General features: G+C 42.3%; 1 protein-coding gene across 1 annotated transcript; it reads right to left on the reverse strand.

Annotated features, from left to right (window-relative positions):
• Positions 1-8,750: 8,750 nt before the first annotated feature.
• SAXO3 (stabilizer of axonemal microtubules 3) lies at positions 8,751-23,426 on the reverse strand. Its single transcript, XM_082274398.1, has 5 exons — positions 23,232-23,426; positions 18,709-18,909; positions 14,642-14,794; positions 12,738-12,865; positions 8,751-9,213 (listed from the first exon to the last, which is right to left on the reverse strand). The coding sequence occupies exons 1-5, from the start codon at positions 23,325-23,327 to the stop codon at positions 8,805-8,807; spliced, it is 987 nt and encodes a 328-aa protein (XP_082130524.1). The 5' UTR covers positions 23,328-23,426; the 3' UTR covers positions 8,751-8,804.
• Between the last annotated feature and the right edge of the window lie 48 nt (positions 23,427-23,474).

The following is a 23,474-nucleotide window of genomic DNA, read 5'->3' on the forward strand; positions in this document are numbered from 1 at the left end:
TTTGTACTCCTGACCTGGTTGCCGCAACACACACTTGACACCATCTGAACTAAATAAGTTTATCTTGGTCTCAGAAGACTTAAAGGTGGGAAGACAATGTAATAGAGCAGCACGAAATGCCAGCAGAATGCTTGGATGTATAGGGAGAGGTATAAGCAGTAGAAAGAGAGAAGTGCTTATGCCGCTGTACAGAACACTGGTGAGACCTCACTTGGAGTATTGTGCGCAGTACTGGAGGCCATATCTCCAGAAGGATATAGATACTCTAGAGAGAGTTCAGAGAAGAACTAAACTAGTACATGGATTGCAGGAAAAAACTTACCAGGAAAGGTTAAAGGACCTTAACATGTATAGCTTGGAAGAAAGAAGAGACAGAGGGGATATGATAGAAACTTTTAAATACATAAAGGGTATCAACTCGGTAAAGGAGGAGAGCATATTTAAAAGAAGAAAAACTACCACAAGAGGACACAGTTTTAAATTAGAGGGGCAAAGGTTTAAAAGTAATATGAGGAAGTATTACTTTACTGAGAGAGTAGTGGATGCATGGAATGACCTTCCTGCAGAAGTGGTAGCTGCAAATACAGTGAAGGAGTTTAAGCATGCATGGGATAGGCATAAGGCTATCCTTCATATAAGATAGGGCCAGGGACTATTCATAGGATTCAGATATATTGGGCAGACTAGATGGGCCAAATGGTTCTTATCTGCCGACACATTCTATGTTTCTATGTTTCATCAGACCACAGGACATGGTTCCAGTGATCCATGTCCTTAGTGTGTTTGTCTTCAGCATACTGTTTGCGGGCTTTTTTGTGCATCATCTTTAGAAGAGGCTTCCTTCTGGGGTGACAGCCATGCAGACCAATTTGATGCAGTGTGTGGCGTATGGTCTAAGCACTGACAGGCTGACCCCCCCACCCCTTCAACCTCTGCAGCAAAGCTGACAGCACTCATAGGTCTATTTTCCCAAAGACAACCTCTGGATGTGACACTCAGCACGTGCACTCAACTTCTTTAGTCGACCATGGCGAGGCCTGTTCTGAGTGGAACCTGTCCTGTTAAACCACTGTATGGTCTTGGCCACTGTGCTGCAGCTGAGTTTCAGGGTCTTGGAAATCTTCTTGTAGCCTAGGTCATCTTTATGCAGAGCAACAATTCTTTTTTTCAGATCCTCAGAGAGTTTTTTGCCATGAGGTGCCATGTTGAACTTCCAGTGACCAGTATTAGAGAGTGAGAGCGATAACACCAAATTTACACACCTGCTCCCCATTCACACATGAGATCTTGTAACACTAATGAGTCACATGACACTGGGGAGGGAAAATGGCTAATTGGGCCCAATTTGGACATTTTCACTTAGGGGTATACTCGCTTTTGTTGCCAGCAGTTTAGACATTAATGGCTGTTTGTTGAGTTATTTTGAGGGGACAGCAAATTTATACTGTTATACAAGCTGTACACTCACTACTTTACATTGCAGCAAAGTGTCATTTCTTTTATTTTTACAAAAATGTGAGGGGTGTACTCACTTTTGTGACATACTGTATGCTCTTTTTTTAAACTGCGGTGGAGAAATCACCTCCTACAGCGCTGCCATCATTGATTTACGCCATAGACTGTTTCGTGCTGTACCCTATACTAATACTTTACTAGTGTGTGTGGTAGCGACGGAAATAGTCCCCAATGCAGAGACAAGGTTGGTCAGGACAGGAGGGACAAAAATAACGGGTGTCACACCTATATCCACGTTTTCTACAGACACGACATCTTCTTTGGGGAGCTTTTTGGATAGAAGTACTAGGGAGGACATCCGGAAAATGCCTCTCATGCACCCGGCTCACTGCATCTGGATTGTGAATTTGGGCCACAGCACCTTCTGGATACAGAAGGGCTGTGGTGATCTCTTCCTGGAATTTTAGGAAGGATCCACTTATTCCTGACTCTTTGTATAGCACATAGGCATTCAGCAGAGCCAATTGGAATAAGTATACAGACACTTTTTTGTACCAGCATCTGGCCTTACGGGCAATTAAGTACGGCGCCATCATCTGGTCGTGGAAGTCCACCCCTCCCATGTTAGGTTGTATTCGTGGACACAGAGGGGCTTCTCAACAATACCAGTCGCTGTTGCAATTTGGAATGTCGTATCTGCATGAATGGAGGACAGAATGAAAACATTCTGTGTGTCCCTCCACTTCACTGCAATCAATTTATTACACTTCAAGCAGGCTCTCTCCTCCCGTCTAAGTTGGGAATCTATAAGCTGTTGGGGGAAGCCCCGGCGATTAGGTTGCACATGACACATGCGCCATTTCCAAATTCAAAAAGGTGACTAAAAAGCACCACGCTTGTGTAATAATTGTCCATGTATAAATGGTACCCCTTTTCGAATAAGGGTGACACCAAGTCCCAAACAATCTTGCCTCTGCTCCCCATGTAGTCTGGGCAGTTGGGGGGCTCCACATTGCTATCTTTTCCCTTGTAAATCCGGAAACTACATGTATAGCTTGTTGCCCTGTCACAAAGCTTATACATCTTGATCCCATGTCTGGCACGCTTGCTGGGGAGAAACTGTTTGAAAGCAAGACGGCCAGAACATTTAATCAGGGACTCATCAACGCAGACAGCTTGTTTGGGCGTATATAAGGCTGCAAACTTTTGGTTGAAGTGATTTATGAGAGGTCGAATTTTGTGGAGCCGGTCATATCTAGGGTCACCCCGACGGTGACAGAGTTCATTGTCACTGAAGTGCATGAACCGCAAGATTTGCTCGTATCTAGTCCTGGCCATGGCAGCAGAGAACACGGACATGAAAGTGGGGGGTGTCATGGCGCTCTTCTAAAATCCCAAGATGGTACAAGGAATGTGGGTGGATGGGAGGGGGGGGGGGGTTATGGGGCTGCGTGGGGGGGGGGGGAACAAAGTTTGGTACTGTAGGGAAGCTATAGTCCGCGGCAGCCGGCTGAAGCGTGGAGAAGCCCTGAGAGATGCAAGAAAGGAGAGAGCGGCGCCAGCTTAGTATAGTACAAGTTTATTTAACACTGCTAAAATTGATCGCCTGACGAAGGAGCACGGATGCTCCTAACGCGTGCAACCCCTATTTTTCTCCTGCCAGGAAGTGATGTCATCAGGGATCAGAAGTCGGCAGCCGGAGCCCTGTTGTGCATGCTCCGCCACGGCCAGTGACAACTAGTAGCCCCACAGCGGCTCGGCTATACCTCTGGAACCTCACCACCTTCTCCTATGACCACTATCCTGGAAGAGGAAGATGGATGACCCTAACAGTCTTTGTGTACCGGTCTCACCCAACCTCGGACAGTGAGTCACCAATTTTAACAGTGTTAAATAAACTTGTACTATACTAAGCTGGCGCCGCTCTCTCCTTTCTAGCAGAGAACACGGGAATATGATCAATTGGGTCAGTGGACCAATATGACGGCAACTCGCTCTTTTTAGTAATACCCATGAGGAGGAATAGGTCCAGAAAGGTATTAAAATCAGAAACAGTGATACGTTTCCATGCAAATTCTCTGGCAAGGGTCAGATTTGGATTTGCGGCGATTAAATGATCGGCATATAAATTGCTTTGGTCCACAATAGATCTCTACAGATCTTCCGTGAAAAACAGCTCATACAAATCAAGGGAAGTAAAATTGTCTGTTTCCACCTGAATTCCTGGTTGGCCGGTGAATGGGGGAAGTACGGGCGCTGCAGAGGTGGTGGGCTCCCAATCAGGATTTGCAAGAGCATCAGGAAGGAAACTATGGGCTCTACGGGACTGTCTTTGAATTCTTGGTGGCTACGAGACACTACTTGTGCTAGCCACCGCACCAGCTTGAACTGCAATTATGGGACTCGCCACATCACCCAGTGTTACTGCAGTGCTGGTTTGCCTATGACCAGGATGGTGCTTGCCAGTTCACCAGAAGATTGAGTGGCACTAGTACCGACACTCTGCCGCATACGAGAACCCTGTGGTTGTTGCACCTCAGCTACAGAAGAACGGTGTCGGGTACGCCTGACCTTAGCAGGGACTACTACTCAGTCGTCAGAGCTATCTGTCAGGGTGCCACTGCTCTCTACAGGTTCGAATACTGAGCCTGATTCTGACAGTGAGACTTCCCCATCGCTCTCATCTGTCATGTTCAGCATCGTGTAGTCCTCTTCACTAGTGTACCTCTGTTTGGACATTTTGGCCAATAAGTTTATAGGTACCTAGTGTGATTCACAGTTAAAAAAAGCACCTGGTTGTCAAGGGCTGTTTGAAACGTTACCAAAAAATGTAACTGCTAATGCTAGCAGAGATCAGGCCTGACTCTGCCAACGCTGTGGTTTAGTGTGCTGTGTATTGGAAGCGACAGTAATCTGCTGATTCTGCACTTCTTTGGGGGGCGGAGGGGCTAAACGCAGGTGCTGGCAGGTGTCGGGGCTGATCCTGCTAACGCTGCATTTTGGAAACACTAAACCAATAGGGATGCTAGTATAGTTCTGATCAGGTTAAAGATATTGATCTGTTCAGACACTATACTAATAATAGAGGTGTTTAGTGTGTGTTTGTGTGTCACTGGCAGTGAAAGGGTTAAAATGTATTACTAAATATGCGTCCAGGATCTGACGTTATCCTGTATTAACACTAATGTTAATGCTAACTGATGTAACCTGTGACTCTAATACATTGATCAGAAAAAATATCTGTACATTATAAAAGTGTCGCTGTGACATGGCAATGAAGGGGTTAACTGGGGGTGATCAGGGGGTTAAATATTTATTCGGGGGTGGATGTCGGGTACCCTAAACCTATCTGGGACAGAAACTAACCACCACTTACTGTCTCTCATGCTAACGGAAGTCACAAGTGACACTAATACAGTGATCAGTAAATTATCTGTATACTGTATACAGTATACACTGTGACAGGGAGTGAAAGGGTTAACTGGGGGGGCGATTAGGGGGTTAAATGTGTGCCTATGTGTACTGGTGTCAGTGTAGTGCTGCTGTACTCACAGTTGATGCTCTCTCCTCTCACGCTGGAACCGAAAAGGACTCCAGGAGAGGAGATTGCATAATTTCCTGTGGTTCTGTTTACAATACACAGGCACAGGACATTCTGCAATTGGTCAGAACTGATTACCAGGTCCAGACCAAAAATCATTGGCCTGGACCTGATGACTGATTGGTTCTGAACTGAATCAGCACATCGCAGGGACGGCGGGCACGCGTGCGCTCGCCCCCTAGCCCCGCGAGCGACCGACGTACAGTTACGCCGGTTCGCGCAGCCGAGACACCTTACCGCAGTAAATGTGCGACAGGTGGTTGGCAACTGGTTAAAATATTTTACTGGCTTCCAATTGGCACCCTTCCAGGAGGTGTGGTCATTCAAATCAAGTAGCATAAAAAATGGCTTTAAGGTAAATGATACCAATAACTCAATGTGTCATTTTCTCTCTAATAATTCTTTATGCTTTTCCTTTAAGCTGATCAAGCTCACTTTAAAAAAATAAATAAAACTATAGATACAGCATTAGATAAATTATATAATATCAACTCATCTGTGCTAAAAGGATATGTTGATTTGGTGTCTTTTATGTCCTTGATCCTTCCTGTTTCCTGAGTTCCTAGAAGCGAAGTACTGTAGCTGCTCATGTGGGTGTTTGTAACAAGAGAAGTTCCTTGATGCAGCTACATATGTCATGGTAAGAAGACCTAATACTTCCACCTTCCTAAAGCTATAGCTAGAAATGCTAAAATGAACCATTTTTTGCAAAACAATAACTATTTATAGATATTACAGTAATATGCAAATACTAAAATTTAAAGGGTCACTTCATTTCAAAATTGATTCCAGGTGCCAGTGGGTAGCATTCTACCACAAGACGTGCACCTGAATTTCCAGCTGCAGCCATTTGTCGTAATCCCTTATTTTACATTATGTAGAATACATCAGTTTGTGAAATTTTTAGATGATTAGCAGATTAGGAGTTCCTGCTGGGAAATCACACCCATGTACAGTAGTCCCCAAGAAAAAAGTCCATCACTGAAATGCTGAGTTTGGGTCAAATATTATAATGTATGTAATGTGTGTGTGTGTGTATACAGTATTTCACAAAAATAAGTACACCCCTCACATTTTTGTAAATATTTTATTATATCTTTTCATGTGACAACACTGAAGAGATTACACTTTGCCACAATGTAAAGTAGGGAGTGTACAGCTTGTATAATAGTGTAAATTTTATGTCTCCTCAAAATAATTCAACACACATAAATGTCTAAACCGCTGGCAAAAAAAACTGAGTACAGCCCTAAGTGAAAATATTCAAATTGGGCCCAAAGTGTCAATATTTTGTGTGGCCACCATTATTTTCCAGCACTGCCTTAACCCTCTTGGGCATGGAGTTCACCAGAGCTTCACAGGTTGCCACTGGAGTCCTCTTCCGCTCCTCCATGATGACATCACGGATCTGGTGTATGTTAGAGACCTTGCGCTCCTCCACCTTCCGTTTGAGGATGCCCCACAGATGCTCAATAGGTCCAATTTGGACATTTTCACTTAGGGGTGTACTCTCTTTTGTGTCAACAAAAAATTGGCGAAGGCGCCTAGCCCTTTTAAAAAGATATTAAAACCTGCTGCCCCTTTAATTGTTTAAAACAATAAATAAGTATATATAATGGGTAAAAAGGCGCCTGATGACGCACAAGAGCGAAATGCATTGTGGTCATTGCTAAACCCGGAAACAGGAACGTAGGCATTCGAAGCAGTGGCTGGGACGCACGCTGACCGCCGCAAACAAAACAGGGAAAGGAGATACAGGAGGGTGCTGCAGATCCCCTGAGGATATCTTCCCAATACCCGTACGATTTGTACTGCCGAATTGCCCAGTGCCAGGAGGGCACAACAAATAGTAAGAGACAAATTGTTATCCTATAGTGTATTTTTTATTTGAATAAACAATATTTCACTATTGGAGGCTATTTTTCCATATCTTTATATGTGCGGACTATATGGTCCATTACGAGTAACGTAGGAGCAGGATATTCAAGGAACCGAGGAGAGGTCTGATCCACCCAGTTAAAGGGATCACAGGCGTTGGGGGTCCTTGTGACCTGTCGGAAGCTGGTAAGAGGCCACGTGTGATACACCCCAGCACCTGGAGCACTTTAGAAGGAAACAATCAAAGATTATAAAAGCACAATTTGGTTGCACGAATTGCTCAGAATTCTAGAGACACTTTTTCACATGTTTTTGAGCACTAATATTGTTATAATTTAATTGTATGTGATTTAATTTATTTGTGGATACACCAGAAAGCACTTTTTTGATCTATAATAATTTTTGTAAAATCAAGGTCAGCACTTGCACTTTAAATATATTAGGTTTATGCACCAGCAAGCACTTTTTTGCTTGTTGCACTAACTAAATAGCAATATATTTATATAACTTGTGCACTAGTAAAAGCCAGCACCTGTAACTTTAGGTTAAAGCACTAGTAAGCACTAGTAAGCACCTTGATATGTATTAATCACATTTGCACTTTGTAAAAGCACGTATATTTTTACATATTTTGTCATACTATTTTATACTATTTTCAAATATTTATAAAATACGTGATACCATAGTATTTATATCCAGCAAAAGATTACCAGCGCCTTTTTACCCATTATATATAATTAATGGCTGTGTGTTGAGTTATTTTGAGGGGGCAGCAAATTCACACTGTTATACAAGCTGTACACTCACTACTTTATATTGTAGCAAAGTGTCATTCCTTTAGTGTTGTCACATGAAAAGAATAATTATAATAAAATATTTACAGAAATGTGAGGGGTGTACTCACTTTTGTGAGATACTGCATATTTACAGTATATATACACAGTATATGTACACACACAAACATGTAAACCTCTTCCTGCAGTAGCAGAAATGGCATCTTTTGCAGCTCTCTTGTTTTCTAGGGAAAGAATGCTGATGGAGAGATCTAAAATTGTGGCATGGCCAATGGAAAAAAGTTGAATTCATTAACTATACTGCTGCTCATAAATGACCACAAGCAACAGTGCAATGAGGTTACACCATTGTTCCCAAAAATCTGGGAAATTCCTGCATGTTTTAACACAGAGTGGCCCAAATCAAAGAGAGGATTTGAATTTTTCTTGGAAATCCACCTTATCTCTGTAATTATTTAGGAAACTTTCTGCGCTATATTGCATTCAAAACATTACAAGACATGCTCCTTTGCCAAGTAATCTTTATTAGCACAAGAAAAAAAGACAGTCACTCCCAGCGCTCAGAGGTCTTCCACAGAGAGATAGGGCTAAACAGACGACACATCCATTGACGGCCCAATTCTTGATGAACTCAGCCTACCTCTGATAGGATAATTCAACTACAAGAAGAACAAATGGGGAAGGCGCAAACACCTAGTGCAATACCCAAATTTCTTTTAGGAAAAATTAAATCAATAAAAATAAATACTCACGAAAGTACAGTATGAAAGAACATGTACAAGTGCTCCAACAAACTCCTGTGTACTAGCAAGCTGAAGCGTTTCGGGGGGCACAGCCCCTTCCTCAGCCTAGTACATGGGAAGTTGATGGAGCATTTGAACCTTGCACCATATGCCATTTTCCGGCTTACATGTTCTTTCATACTGTACTTTTGGGAGTAGTCATTTTTATTGATTTCATTTTTTTCCTAAAAATTTGGATAATGCACTGGTGTTTGCTCCTTCCTCGTTTGTTCTTCTTGAAGTATTCTTTATTGCTAAATTGTTTTATAGATGATTCTCTGTTAGGACCTGAAGTCAAACAGTAACTGGTTGCTTACTGCCATATGTTTCATATTCTGTTTCATACATCTTAGGCACGGACATGATCTCTGGTAGAGGCCCTGTGCGTGGCATGGTCCAGGGGCATTCTAGTGGGAAATAAACATCATTGGACCTCTTGGCATCAAGAGGCCACTGATAGCTCTCCTGGACTAGGGTCTTAAGTCCGCGGTGAGGGACCGATCTTGCGCGAGGTGGAATCCGTGGCAATTTTGTGGCAGTGGGGAACTGCATACTGTCACGCATGGGAGGTGGACGACGAAGAGTTGGTTGAGCCTCCTTGGGTAACGGGTTCTCTTTCAATCCATGCCCCCAGACTTTAGGGTAGTCCTCTGCTTGCCAGTATGTCAGGATATCTTTCTTGGGATAACCCTGTAGTTCTTTCCTAGAAAGTTAAATACATAATGATTGTCTATAAAACCCAGCAAGATGGGTTACTTAAACAGTCACTCATTCAAAATAGCAAAACATGTTTTTAAGCAAATATAAAGCTCACTTCTTGGAGCCTAATCCCTATGTGATATGGTGCCTTTAGAAACTCCAATTTGTATGCTTAGAATTATGCTCAATTGGTTACTATTAGTGAAAGTGAAAAACCTTAGTCTACACCAATATCAAAATTTCAGCTCACTCAAACCTGGCATGACAATCACCCACACTTCTGGTACTTGTCAGGAGGAATGGCTTCTCTGAGAGTATCGATGGGCTGGTATGGGTGCCCCAAGGCTGATTATCATTAATCCACCTTTTTTGTTTTTTGCTTTTTTAAAGAACATAGTTTATTGTAGTATGTTTATATTACAGAATACACCATGGCCTCTCCTAAGACTTAGCACAACCTGGTACTTTATAAAAACAGATGGTATGGGTTTTTTTTTTTATACACAGAGGCACAAATGTGAAAAGTGGCTGCTCTAAAGCTTACTGTATTTTGTATATGATCACTACTCTTTGCACAGCCTTACAGAGTATTTCCATAATAGTTTGCAAAACACTATTGCCAGGGATTCCAGATATGAGTTTAGGATTTATGTAATGAAGGCTAGGATGGTGGTGGATTCTGAGTCTTCAATGGGATGGAGCAAGATTCTTTTCGAGGGGCAGGCTCTGAAAGTTCTTGGGCTTCACTAGAGTCCCTGATGTTGGGGTTGAACTTGTTCACCAGGCACTTCCATAGTGTTCACACCAGGGTTGGGACAAGGGTTAAGGGGGGACAGGAGGGGTGGCTGTCTCTGGCACAGAGAACTCTTGTGAGGGAGGGGGGAGCACACATGGAATATTTCGCTACTAAAGAAGTGGTGACAGTAAACTCTCAACAGGGGTTGTGAAAGGAGAAGAGAGTAGGAGAGAGCCAGGAGGAGGTGTAGGCTGTGCTTTCTTCCTTCTCCAGCTCCTCCATACAGGACATGACACAGGATTGCTCTCAGATCAAACTGTGTAGGGTTCATTTACCCGCCCTTATCTCCTCCCTAGACTGCATCTCCCCCAGTAGCAGAAAATGTGAATAGGGGGGCACCACTTCCAGTCCGAGAGCATTTCTGTGTCATCTTATTTATAGACAGGAGGGAGGAGAGCTGTCACTTTTTGCTGGATCTCTCCTCTTCTCTGCTGATGTCATTACTTATGTAGCAAGTTTCTACCCACAAGTTTAGGGTGGAAGGGGGGGGAATTTTACTGGGGACACAATGGGGGAAGGGTAACAAACATTTGCGCTTGGGATGAGAGGTTTTGTGCTAGGAGAGGGGACATAGGTATGTGTAGCCTATTGCATTAGGGTGTGAAACCCAAAGCTCAAACACACATGAACACCACCTGCTATCACAGGGAGGAGGCTCTGGTGGTGTGAGATAGTTGATTGGGAACATATTATGTTACACCCTTAAATACGGGTGTAATATGTATCTACAGTTGAACCTAGCTTTTAATATAATAGGGGCATTTACACTGGCCACTGGCACCCCCAACCACCCATCTGGTGCCACCCCTGGGTAGTGCTAATGCTCATGCAGTGATTAGGGTGAGCACACTTATGAGGGCGAAGGAGGAACAGAATTTGTGCTATGAAGGGAGATTTGAGGAGTGGGGGATTTTGTGCTTGGAGAGGGGATTTGGGGTGTGGAGGGGGTTGTGCTCACAGGGGATGGATAGGGGGGATTTTTGCTAATTGGAGGGCTTTGGAGGGAGAAGCAGATTTGTTCTAGGAGGGGGGATTGGGGATGGAATTTATGCTAGGAGGGGAGATTGGAAGGGGGATGGATTTGTGTTACAAGAGGGGATGGGGGAGGGTTGTGCTTGGAGGGGTTTTGGGGGTGGAGAAGATTTTTTCTAGAAGGAAAGATTTGGGGAGGAGGAGAGGATTTGCACTAGGAGAGGGAATTGGGGGGGGGGGGGTTGTGCTAGGAGGGGGATGGGGGATATTTGCTAGGAGGGGTGATTTGGGCAGGGAGAGGATTTGTGCTGGTAAAGGTAATGTTGGAGGTAGGTGGTTGTGCTAGGCGCAGGGATTGGGGTTGGGGGGGTTGCATTGTGCTAGGAAGAGCACTGGGAGGGGCGGTGAATTTGAGCTAGGAGTGGGGATTTGGGGGGTAGGATTTGTGCTGGGGGGGGGTAATTTTTCTAAAGGGGGAATTTATACTAAGAGAGGGGAACTGGGTAGGAGGGGGTGTTTGAGCTGAGAGACAGGATTGGGGGACAAAGATGTGTGCTGGGAGGGAGATTTGTACTGGCACAATGGGGAAATTTAGCATTTTTGTTTGCAGGAAAAGTTTGGCCTGGCTCACAGTCTCCGCTCTAATTCATCCAAATGGTGTTCTATCGAGTTGAGGTCAGGACTCTGTGCAGGCCAGTCAAGTTCCTCCACCCCAAACTCGCTCATCCATGTCTTTATGGACCTTGCCTTTGTGCACAATCATGTTGGGACAGTATCTGAGGAGTAGCTGGCAGCCGCTTTTCGTGGGCCCCCCCCCCTCCCCCTTCCACCTCATCCCTTTATACATTTTTCTACCCATTTTTACTTTCTATATTTTTACCTTTTTTCCCTCATGGTGTGCCACCCACCAACATCAGAGAGCGCCATGTAATCATTGACTTTATGTTGGGACAGAAAGGGCCCTCCCCAAACTGTTCCCACAAAGTTAGGAGCATAAAATGGTCCAAAATGGCTTGGTATGCTGATGCCTTAAGATTTCCCCTTACTGGAACTAAGGGGCCAAGCCCCATACCATAATCTCCTCTTCACCAAATAATTTGAACCAGTGTACAAAATAAGGTCCATAAAGACATGCATGACCGAGTTTGGGGTGGAGGAACTTGACTGGCCTGCACAGAGTTCTGACCTCAACCTGACAGAACACCTTTGGGATGAATTAGAGCAGAGACCTTCTCGTCCAACATTAGTGCCTGACCTCACAAATGTTTGTCTGGAAGAGGATGGGCCAACTCAATATTGAACACTACGGACTAAGACTGGGATACCATTAAAGTTCATGTGTGTGTGAATGCAGGTGTCCCAATACTTTCGACAATATAGTGTACTTGTGTCAGTCGTCACATCAACTCTGGTATCTGACAGCCAAATGACTGGAGGTGGTCCTTGGCACTAGAAGAGGATAGGGCCTAATTTCAGTTTGAAAAGAGGTGGTAAGGCCATGTGCACAGCCCAGGTGTGGGATCCATTAGGCCCCACAAGGACAGAGAGATCAGTTTGAAAATACATGCTGCCAGCACTCCATCACTACTTTTACTTACTAGTTGCTTGTAAGGCCAGGTCACGTTGATTTTAAATATCATGTGATAATTGACAAAATGATAACTATACGACCTAACTAGAATAATTTCTAAAGAGAACATCACAAAAAGTTACTCCTAACTGCCAGTACTATATAAGCAAGATATAAACATTATACTCACGCTGTAAATGCTCGAAAATCCTGCATGGTAGTGGAAGCATATATGTCATTCAAACTCAAAACTCCACCGTCTCTGATGTAGTATGATTCTCCAGACAAAACCTTATTTTCTGTAGTTGCCACAATTGACTGAAAATACATATTTTATCATACTTTTAAATACTGACAAAAGTAGTCACATTACACAGAGAAAGGAAATATTTTGCCTACTGGTTTAAATACCCTCTCGTTGTTTTTTTAATTTCTTAAAAACCAATGTAACATACAGCATAACCTATATACAACTGTCCCTCTTTCTGGTGGTCCTCCATGGACCATTAATTGTCTGTAAAATTGTACTAGTAATTTGATGCAATAACCTGACTATTGTTCCTAATAGGATAGCCCAGCATTGATATTGATTGTCCACAGCTCTGGATGGGCTCTAGATGCAGCTGCCAACAGTGTATGAAAGGTGCAAGAGGAGTATAGAGGAGCTCAGACATCCTCTGAACCTTTAAAGCATTATTTTATTGCCGGTTCACATCATAGCGATGTCAGACATCGAATGTGATTCGCACCGCACTGCTGTGCAAATCACATGCGATGTCTGTGCAATGCAAATTCAGCCATACAGATTGAATTTGCATCGCATTCGGACCAAAGTCATGCAGGACTCTTTTTTTGGTCCGCACCAGAATCACATCACACAGAGAAAGGAAATATTTTGCCTACTGGTTTAAATACCCTCTCGTTTTTTAATTTCTTAAAAACCAATGTAACATACAGCGTAACCTATATTCAGCCATACAGATTGAATTTGCATCGCATTCGGACCAAAGTCATGCAGGACCCTTTTTTTGGTCCGCACCAGAATCAGATCGCATGGGTGTTCACATCTATGCTATCCGACTCCTGTCCAAATTGACACTTCGCACTGCGATATGCGAACTAGTCTGGGGGTGTCATCAACTTTTGTATTGACACTCCCCGTTTGCAGTTTGCATATAGCAGTGTGAACTGCCTGCAAGTCGGGTGCGAAGCGGAAACCCGCAGTGGATTTGCAGGGTTCGCGCATCGCAACAATGTGAACCGCCACTTCGCATAGAGACAAGTTCAGAGGATGGATGCCCAAGCTTATCTCTAATGAGGAGCAGAGAATATAAATACCTCAAGATAGGGGAGCAGTTGTAGTCTGACACAAACAGAAAAGCAAAAATAGAAGAACAATTTAAAACTAGCAAAAGCATAGTGCACATGGGTAGGGCAATACACTGAACAGTACACTGGAAACTCACATATACTTGAAAATGTATGCAACAAAAACCTTTTCAAATATTGAAACAGTTTGTTAAAGCTTTTCCTGCTGACTATCTAAAATGCTAAGGAATATTTGTATTGTTCTGTGCTTGTGTTAAATGTATCTGAACAGCTTCTATTTTTGCTTTTCTGGATTTGGTGCAGACACACCCTGGGGGTTTTCATCTGCCTCTGAGTGAGTTTAGGCTTCTGGAGTATTGTTGTACCTCCATGATTAAGCCCCAGGAGCAGGGCGAAACATGTTGGGGATGTGGCCTGGATGAATCAAGCTGAGGCTGCTTTTACCTGCTAACCACTCAGACTGGGAAAAGTGTGCAGCAGCTGGGCTACTTCTTCCAGTGATGACTGTCTAAAAGACAATCTGCCCTCACTATAAAGAGATTTCTATTCACTTTTAGTTGTGCTCTGGGACTGGAAGTGAGAGGAAATCGAGTTATGGTACTTTCTAAACAACCATGGACAATACAAATAATAGCACCTTAATCAACAGATCTAAAAACTCTGCCCGTTGCATAGTCTGAACATTTATGATCTCTGGGCTGTAGTCATGTAGTCTAATACTTATGTGTTGTGGGTATTAATTATGCAGGACAGTGTAATATCAACCTGTGATGGTCCCTTGTTCAGATGATTCTCCAGTGGGAAGGGCTGTGGTCCTGAGTGGAACGTGCTGTAGGTTGGCTTAGCTGGACAACCCTGAAACTGTGCTTTCATCTCACTGCAAGACTTTTCTGGAGTCCTCCATGCTCTCAACTTCAACTGCAAGATAGACAAATAAGATAGATAAAAATGAATAGAAAAGGTACTCTACTTAATTTAGAAGACAAGCTGTAAAGTCCTAGGCACAAGCATTAAAATCTTAATGATCGGTATATAGGGGAGGGGTGGAACTGAATGGACTTTATTGGCACTGACAACCAGACAGTTAAGTCGTAAAAATTTAATTTTTTATTTAGAGAATATTAAAAAACATATATACATATGTGTACCACCACAAGTGCAAGACAAAAACATCAAAGGACAATTGAATCAAAGACAGAATCTTAAAAGGCGTATATAGCCTAATATACTTGTTGAAATAACCGTAGCCTCTATAACCACCTTAATGGATAAGATATAACATCTATAAAACTGCTAGAAAACAGAAATAACAGACAGGCCTAGGGCTGTTCCTAGTAAACACAATAAGAGGTTAGAACCAAATCCAACGATGGCGGTATTGGAAGGCTTGGTATTTTAGTAGTATATTCCGATCATAGGCAAACTCTACATGTTTCGCGCGGTAAGCGCTTCTTCAGGAGTTTATGTGAAAGCTGTAACAATTCAATATAGCAATATTAATAGCACAGTGTGAGGAAACACTATTTTTCGTTTTGTAGATATTGATCGGTATAACTTGTCATAATTACTCTTTAATGTACATCTGTCATTTGAGAAATATGGGAACTAGAAGAATTAATTCTAGTAGAATGTGGGCACATATAAAGCAACGTGCACGGATCGGAGCTGTGCAGGAGATCTGCAGGCAGTACCTGCTGTTGTGCGTCATTCTGCTCACCCTGTCCCTGTCCACCCTCCTACCGCTCAGGTAATATGGCTGGTCAAGCCGATTAGCATTGTGAGGTTTGGAGGCGCCACTTGCTTATAAGAATCTGATTGCTACCGGAGTCTGGTGGAGTGTAAACAATCCTGAGCTATCATCCTACACACGCCTGTTTGACCATTCCTAACCGATGGTCAAACGATCTGGTAAGCAGATATCTTCTTCTGTGCACGTGGTGATGCATCCTTTTTGGATTTGATCCTGTTCTTGGTGCTGGATTCTCCTTAATCTTCTGCATTCATCTAGTCTTAGTGAATCATCCTATTCTGTGGGACTTATGGACTGACCATGAGTGGACCTATAATTACACAGATGCTTGGTTTTCTTCTTTTTTCATTGTTATCCTGCATTAATTTGTTTTTGTGGCGCTGCACCTTTATTGTTAAAATTTATTTGTGGTCTGATCTTACCTTTGTACTGGCTGCCTTTCATTTTTACAATGTGACCAAGCGCGGTTATTTTTTGCTTTATAAATATTAGGGAGTGCTGGAGGGGCTGCTACACACAGAAGGTTTTTTTTTATCTTAATAAATAGAATGCATTAAGATAAAAAAAAAACTTCTGACTTTACAACTCCTTTAAGGACTAGGGATGCTAGGAGAATGTTTGCACTTTATTCCGAATTGTTGGTTATGAATGCCATCATAATTTTTCTTCAAGTAAAGCTTTTGAACCTTTGCCTGGTCTGACTTTACTAAAGGGGTGCAATGTAAGTAACCAGCACATATAGCCTACAGCTTAAGTCACTAAAACAAAATGAGGTATGAAAGACATCAGTGCAAGGAGTTCATATGGTGTAAAGACACAAGTGGTTACCAAGGATAACGAAGGTTTCTCTATATGTGTCTGTCGGTACCTCAAGCCAATTCGTGTGGGACTTTTAAGGCAAGTATAGAACACCATAACCATGTGTCACAAACCTTCTACCTATCTCACCCCTTCACGAGGGTCTATAACCCTATATTACCTTATGTACCTACCTTGTACATGGTTTTAATACTAAATCTTATATTATTTACTTTCTCTATACTTGTTCGAATATTATTCTATACTTGCCTTAAAAGTCCCACACGAATTGGCTTGAGGTACCGACAGACACATATACTTTGACCCAGGGACGACGGCAAAACCCAACTATAGACAGGATAATAGAGATCAAATCTTCCCCATAACGAAGGTTTCTCTAGCAGCCTGTCATAAGCGTGTACATGTGACAGGTGAGATAGCCTCTTACAGTAAGGTAAATGTTGTCCTTGCTTCTTTGGCTGCAATCCGTGTCCCATAGCAACAGGAGTAGATCTGCACTGACAGGGCCTACATCTTGAATAGAGGTACGGAAGAAAAAGAGTGAAATGAAGTGCACGCATAGAGTCCACATTAGATGCATGGTGGGACCCCATACCATTACTGAGAGTGGTGATACCCCTGACAGGTGGAAAGGGCATTGGCTCTACGTGTCCCTTCTCAATGTACGAGTGACTATGGTGATGCTTAATACATCAAGAGAGTTTACTAGAGTTTGTTCATGTGTAGTTATCTGTCCAGGTAGTGAGCGTGGCTCAAGTAAAGGTATCCCGTTTGTATGGCAGTGACTCTGTACAAAGTACCTAGCATAGCTCAGAAGAGCCTATCCCAGGGTAGATCTCTCGTGTGATCCTTGATTGATGCCCAACCCTTACAAGCACAGACACCAATCAGGGAAAACTTTGTATTCTCTCTATGAATGTTAAGCGTTCTCTGATTGGATAAAGTGTTGAGGTGTGGCGGTGACATCACAACCTCTGCCTAATCCAATCAGAGAATGCTTTGCATTCATTGAGAAAATGCAAAGTGTTCTCTGAATGGTGTCCATGCCAAATGTTCAAAATGCAGCAGGGCAGCTGCTTGGCACAGGACCAAGAAGCTAGTGAAAATTACTGTAACATCAGCGCATACTATAGTTATTTCCAGCTTCCATTGGTATCTTCCAGATATGACACATGCATACAGACTTACATTGGTCCAGTTTGAAAAAATATGCATCAACTTTAGCTTTATGGACAACAGTAGGAGCAGATCAATGTAGTCCTGAACATGCTGAAAATGTCACAAGGGCACCCTTGAGTTGTTGGAAGTGTTACGTTAAGTGTTACGTTAACTCAATACATAGTGTAAATGGGGAATAGAGAAATGTATAATCAAGAGTATACAGGAAGGCTAACATGTTTCGGCAAACCGACTTGATCGCAGCACCGTGCTGTGATCAAGGCAATTTGCCGAAACATGTTAGCCTTCCTGTATACTCTTTTCATGTAACAAATACATTTTCAATACTGATTTGGAGTTGCTGGCTCACTTACTTTGTTTGCTTTCTTGTTGTCTGGAGGTTATGAGACCCAGAGCACCCATCTGTGGATCCCATCTATGAACTTTATTCAGAGGTTCCCCTGTTCAGAGCGCTGCATCTGTTGTCCAACAATGGTTGCACAAGCCGGCTGTAATCTGAAGACTAGGCAATCCAATTGACATTGCCAACTAACTAAAAGCTACCGTGCTAAAACACAATATTACTTCAGAATGCCTACCTTACTGATGCCATGTGGTATGGCTCTGCCAAGATCAATTCAGCCTTCAACACATTCTTAGCAGAGGCACATCAAAGAGAAACTTGGTAACGTTTACATACTGTATATATCTATAACAGCACAGTGGCATGGTGGTTGGCGCTTCTGCCTTGCAGCACTGCAGTCCATGGACCCTATCTGCATGGTATATAAATGCTTTTTCTGGGCTTGTTTGGTTTTCTTGCAGGTACTCCAGTTTCCTCCAACATGCCAAAGACATGCTAGTAGAATCATTGGCATTTGTCTAAAATTGCCTTAGTGTGATATTCTACTTATGGAAGATCAAGATGACTGCTCCAACAGCAAATAAAATGCTTTGAAGCCCCAGGAAGGAAATTATTTTATATATATAAATTGAATAATTGAAACAAAAGGTGAATATGTTTCCACAAACCTTCCACAAGAACACACCTTTTTTCAGCCATTGTGACAGATGAATACTTAGTAACACGGCTATTGTTCCTCACCTTGTCCCATAAATCCTTGTTGTAATGGACCTTCCAATGTGGAGGAGGGAGAGGGTGACTGGGTTGTGAAAACAGGCCCCCGGGATACTTCCTGTTATGTGTGCTGCCAGTGGTGGTCTCATATGTATTCAGCAATTCATCAAATGCCGTCACTTCACTGCTTGGTTGTAGTGGGGCTGGCAGTGGCTCAAAGATAGTTGACTGAAAGGATAGACAATGTACAACATGTTTTATTATGAAGCATTAATAAAAAAAGACAAAAAAGAATAGCATTTTTTTTCCAACATTTTCTAATGTTGTCTCAACATCATTTATTCCCCTTTTAAGAATAAGTCCACCTTACCACTAAAATCTCTATATCTACAGAAATCTACAATATAATACTAACCTATCTAACCCTGTAAGGAAGAAATCAGTATACTTACCTTTTTTGAAGCTGATTCGGTCCCACACTGAGTTGCCAGCGGCCGCTTTTCTGTGTAGGCATGTGCAGAGGAGGCAGCGGACAACAGAAGCCCCACTGTAAGTCTATGAGTGATGTCACTCCCCATTCGTTTCACAGCCTTTGTCGGCTGTGTCCTCTGCAGAGCTTCCACTGCTGGAGACTGGACCAGATCGGCTTCAAAAAAGGTATGTATAGCAATTTCTTCTTTAAAAGGTTAGAGAGGTTAGTCTTAGATCGTGGATGTCGGTAGATGTAGAGATTTTAGTGTTAGGGTGGACTTTCCCTTTAAGCAGGGCTGCTGTTAGAAATTGCGGGGCTCCGTACAGACTACCTGGCAGGGCCCCCTCAAGAAAATATTAAAGATATGTTTAGCTAAAATTACAAAAAAATCACTATTAGCAGACACAAATATAACATAACTCACATAATTCCTGCAAAATCTAAAAAAAAAAAACTATGTTAAATAAAAATGAAGATGAGATGAGAAAAATATACAGGCTGTGCAGTTGGAGCTCAGTGATCAGAGAGACAGAGAGAGAGAGAGAAACAAAGTTACAAATAAACTCCTGAGCAGAGATAACATTAGAGCCAGTGCTGGGAGGGGGCCCACACAGGGAGGGGGATTAGTGAGGGATGACTGTCTCTTTCTAAGCAGATAAAAGCTGATCACAGGGAGAAGGACAGATCAGATTCAGGTGCTGGATGAAGATTTCTGTATTTGTTGTCCATCACTAATCCCCCTCTCTGTGTGGGCCCCCCTGTGTGCTCGGGCCCCCTAAAGAGGGCTGGTGGTCCCCCCCTATCAGCGGCCCTGCCTTTAAGCATATCTAAACTAAAAACAAAGATGTGATTTATTGCAGCTTACCAGTCCTTTTCTTTTTTTAGACATTTATACTTTATTTTCACCTGGTGATCCTATCAGTAACACATTTCCTGTCCTAGGGTGACAATGCTCACTCACTGTAATATATGTAAAGAATAGTAGTGTTGTCACTTTATGATGCTCTTCTTAGATAGACCACAGTATCCCCTCTCCTTTATCTAGAGCAGCCATTCTCAACCAGGGTTCCATGGAATCCTTGTGTTTCTTTAGAGGTTTTTTTGGGGATCGTTGATTGGCTTCCCATTTGATGATACCTGCATAGATCTGGGGCCATTACCACTTGGCAAAGCCAGCTGCAGAACACCAATGATCTTTTTAGTTATCTGTAAGGATGGCCTTTTGACTACCACTGTCAGAGGGACATTCTTTTCATTGGCCACCAAAGTAAGGGATGTTTTTCCTACTGATGCCAACTTAATTGGTTTTAACAGAGGTTAAAAAGGATCTAAAATTATTTCAAGTGTTCTTCTAAGACAGGGGTCCCCAAACTTTCTAAAAAAAGGGGCCAGTTTACTGGCCTTCAGACTGTAGGGGGGCCGGACTGTACGAAGTCAGAGAAGATTATGTCCTAGCTTCACTAGAAGTAAAATCTTCCAATCTTTGGAAATAGAGAAGAAATAGTGCCCCATCATTGGAGTTAGTAGAAGGAATAGTGCCCCATTGTTGGTGTTAGCGGGAGTAATAGTGCCCCAATGTTGGTGTCAGTGGGAGGAATAGTGCCCAAACGGTGTCAGTGGGAGGATTTGTGCTCCATCATTGGTGTCAGTGAGAGGAATTGTGTCCCACTGTAGGTGTCAGTGGATGGAATTGTGCCCTGCTGTTGGTGTCAGTGGAGGGAATTGTGCCCAACTGTTGGTGTCAGTAGATGGAATTGTGCTCCATTGTTGGTGTCAGTGGAAGGTATTGTACCCTATCATTTGTGTTTTGGGGAGGAAATGTGCCCCATTGTAGGTGTCAGTGAGAAAATAGTGCCACGTTGTTGATGTCATTGGGAGGAATAGTGCCCCATCATTGGTATCATTGGGCAAAATTGTATACTATCATTTGTGTCAATGGGAAGAATTGTGCCCCACTGGAAAGAATTGTGCCCCCAGTACAATTCTTTGCCTACATGGATTGCCCGTCTACAGTACATTGCGGGCAGGTGGTCCTTAAGTGGTTAAAGTACTGTATACTTACAGTATACGAATGTCACAAAAGTGAACTACTGATCTGTCTAATGGTGGCCATACACACTTTAATTTTATTATCCAATCCATATGTGATTTTATTTAAACAATAGGACCAGAAACAATCAAATAGCCATAACTTGTTTTCTGATCAATTTAGACTCAGTTTAGATCATATTCAATAAATCGATCAGCCAGCAAGGGAAATTATGTACCATTTTGCATCGATCAGCAGTGCTGTATTGTGATATTTTGTTTGTGAATACAATCGTATTTTGACCAGTCAGATTATGAGATTACATAGATGTGCAAAGTTAGTAGAGACATATCCCAACAGACTGAAGGCTGTAATTAAAGCAAAAAGTGGTTCAACAAAATACTAACATTATAAGGGGGGGGGGGGGTGATCCTTTTTCCAACTCAGTGATTGTTTTTGAATTTTTTTTTCCTGACATGTTGGTGTTATATCTTTCACTTGGATATTATATGTTGAGTAAATCAGAGTTTCTAAACCTTTTTTCAGTCAAGGCACCCTTTAAATTATGGAGAATCTCGAGGCACCCTCTAAAAATTATGGACTTGAGGCGCCCCATTCTAAAATGTAAAAATTATTCTAATAGTTTTATATAAAGCAGCAACATCAATACACGTAGGACACCGAAATTTAGAGATGATTTATTTTTTCAAAGCAAATACTCTTTTGCAAACTGGTACTGACTAGTATTCCAATGTTTCTCTTCTCCCGCAGTTTTTCTCCATCACTTAGCTAATGAGACCACAACGCTGATGGAGAGAGGCAGGGGAGGGTCAAACAAGGATGATATGCAGGCAACTGAGATCTTCCTTATCAACTGATGATGCCATTGCTCGTTAAGAGGTTGCCAGCTGGAAGATGGTAATGGTGTACAATAAAAACCTGTGGCTTTGTGTAACTAAAAGGCAGACTTCATCCACCCACCAGCTTGCATATCATTTTGGGGTCATTTTTAGGCAGTTTGCCATGGCACCCCTGAAGAAACCTTAAGGCACCCCAGGGTGCCTGGAAACCCTGGTTGAAAAAGGCTGGAATAATTAAAGCTGGATAAAACAATTACTGTGTCTGTCTTCATTTCAGGCTGCAAAGCAACAAAATGTGATTATTTTAAAGGGAGGTGATTCTTTTCTATACCCACTGTATGTGCTTGGTAATTTATGGTTGCAAGTTCTATCTTTCTGTCTATCAAAATCTAGTTCCCTATGTGTGGCATATCGATCAAATGGGTTGTCAACTATAGACTGATTATTTCTAACAGAAGAGATCAATCAATTAATATGAATAAGAAATACATTGATATTAATAACAAATCAAACAAATACATAAATCAGATTTGTAGTTGAGCATAAAGTGTATGTAATCTTTATAGATAATGATTTGAGATACGTATACATTTCCACTGTAGAGAATCATAGCTGTCCTAGAAGCCTTTATAAGGCTTCGATCACAGTCACAACCATGCAGGCGCGATGGAGCGCACACACTTTTTTTTTTGCAAAAGACGTTTCTGATGCTTTTAAAAAAATTGCCGTACTTTGTCACCATGCATTTTGGCACGCATAAATGCATGAAGATGCAAGGGGGGTGTCATTAGGAAATAATTGCACCCTGCACATCTGCAAAAGGGCTGCATATTTTTTTGGGCACTGCGGAAATGAGAGCAATTTTGAGTGCGTTCCCCCAATGCGCAAGCATGAACGTAGCTGGCATAGTGCAATGATGATCAATAAAATTTGTAAACATATACCTGTTCTATACAAATATATACCTGCTCTATATACATATACCTGCTGTATATAAACATATATTGCTCTATATACAGTACATATACCTGCTGTATATAAACATATACCTGCTCTATTTACATATACCTGCTGTATATAAACATATATCTGCTCTATTTACATATACCTGCTGTATAAAAATATGTATAATGTATATAAATATATATAAAGATATACCCTGCACTATGATTATGTCTCTTTACATTACCTTGATATGTGGAGGGGGGAAGGGAACCTGAGCCTTATAATCATGCCCAATGCCAGTACTAGTCAGATGCCAGTCCTGTCTCCTCTCCAGCCCCATGGTGACAACATTAAAAGAAGATGATGTAGAAATAGAACCAAATGTCCAGCACTGTGTAAGTGGATGTATGGGGAGAATGAGCTCTTATGGAATGTTGTGTTTTCCTGTTGTCATGGAGACATGACACGCCTTCCTCAGTGTGCACAG

This window comes from Pelophylax lessonae, assembly GCF_965119305.1.
Source record: "Pelophylax lessonae genome assembly, chromosome: 12".
NCBI classification, from domain to species: Eukaryota; Metazoa; Chordata; class Amphibia; order Anura; family Ranidae; genus Pelophylax; species Pelophylax lessonae.

Bases quoted from the DNA above. Each gene is read 5' to 3' on its own strand.
- SAXO3 (XM_082274398.1), bottom strand. From the start codon at position 23,327: ATGGGGCTGGAGAGGAGACAGGACTGGCATCTGACTAGTACTGGCATT. The intron at 18,910-23,231 runs GTAATGTAAAGA...CTATCCTTTCAG, and splicing joins TCCCCCCTCCACATATCAAG to TCAACTATCTTTGAGCCACT. The intron at 14,795-18,708 runs GTGAGGAACAAT...TCTATCTTGCAG, and splicing joins ACAAGGATTTATGGGACAAG to TTGAAGTTGAGAGCATGGAG.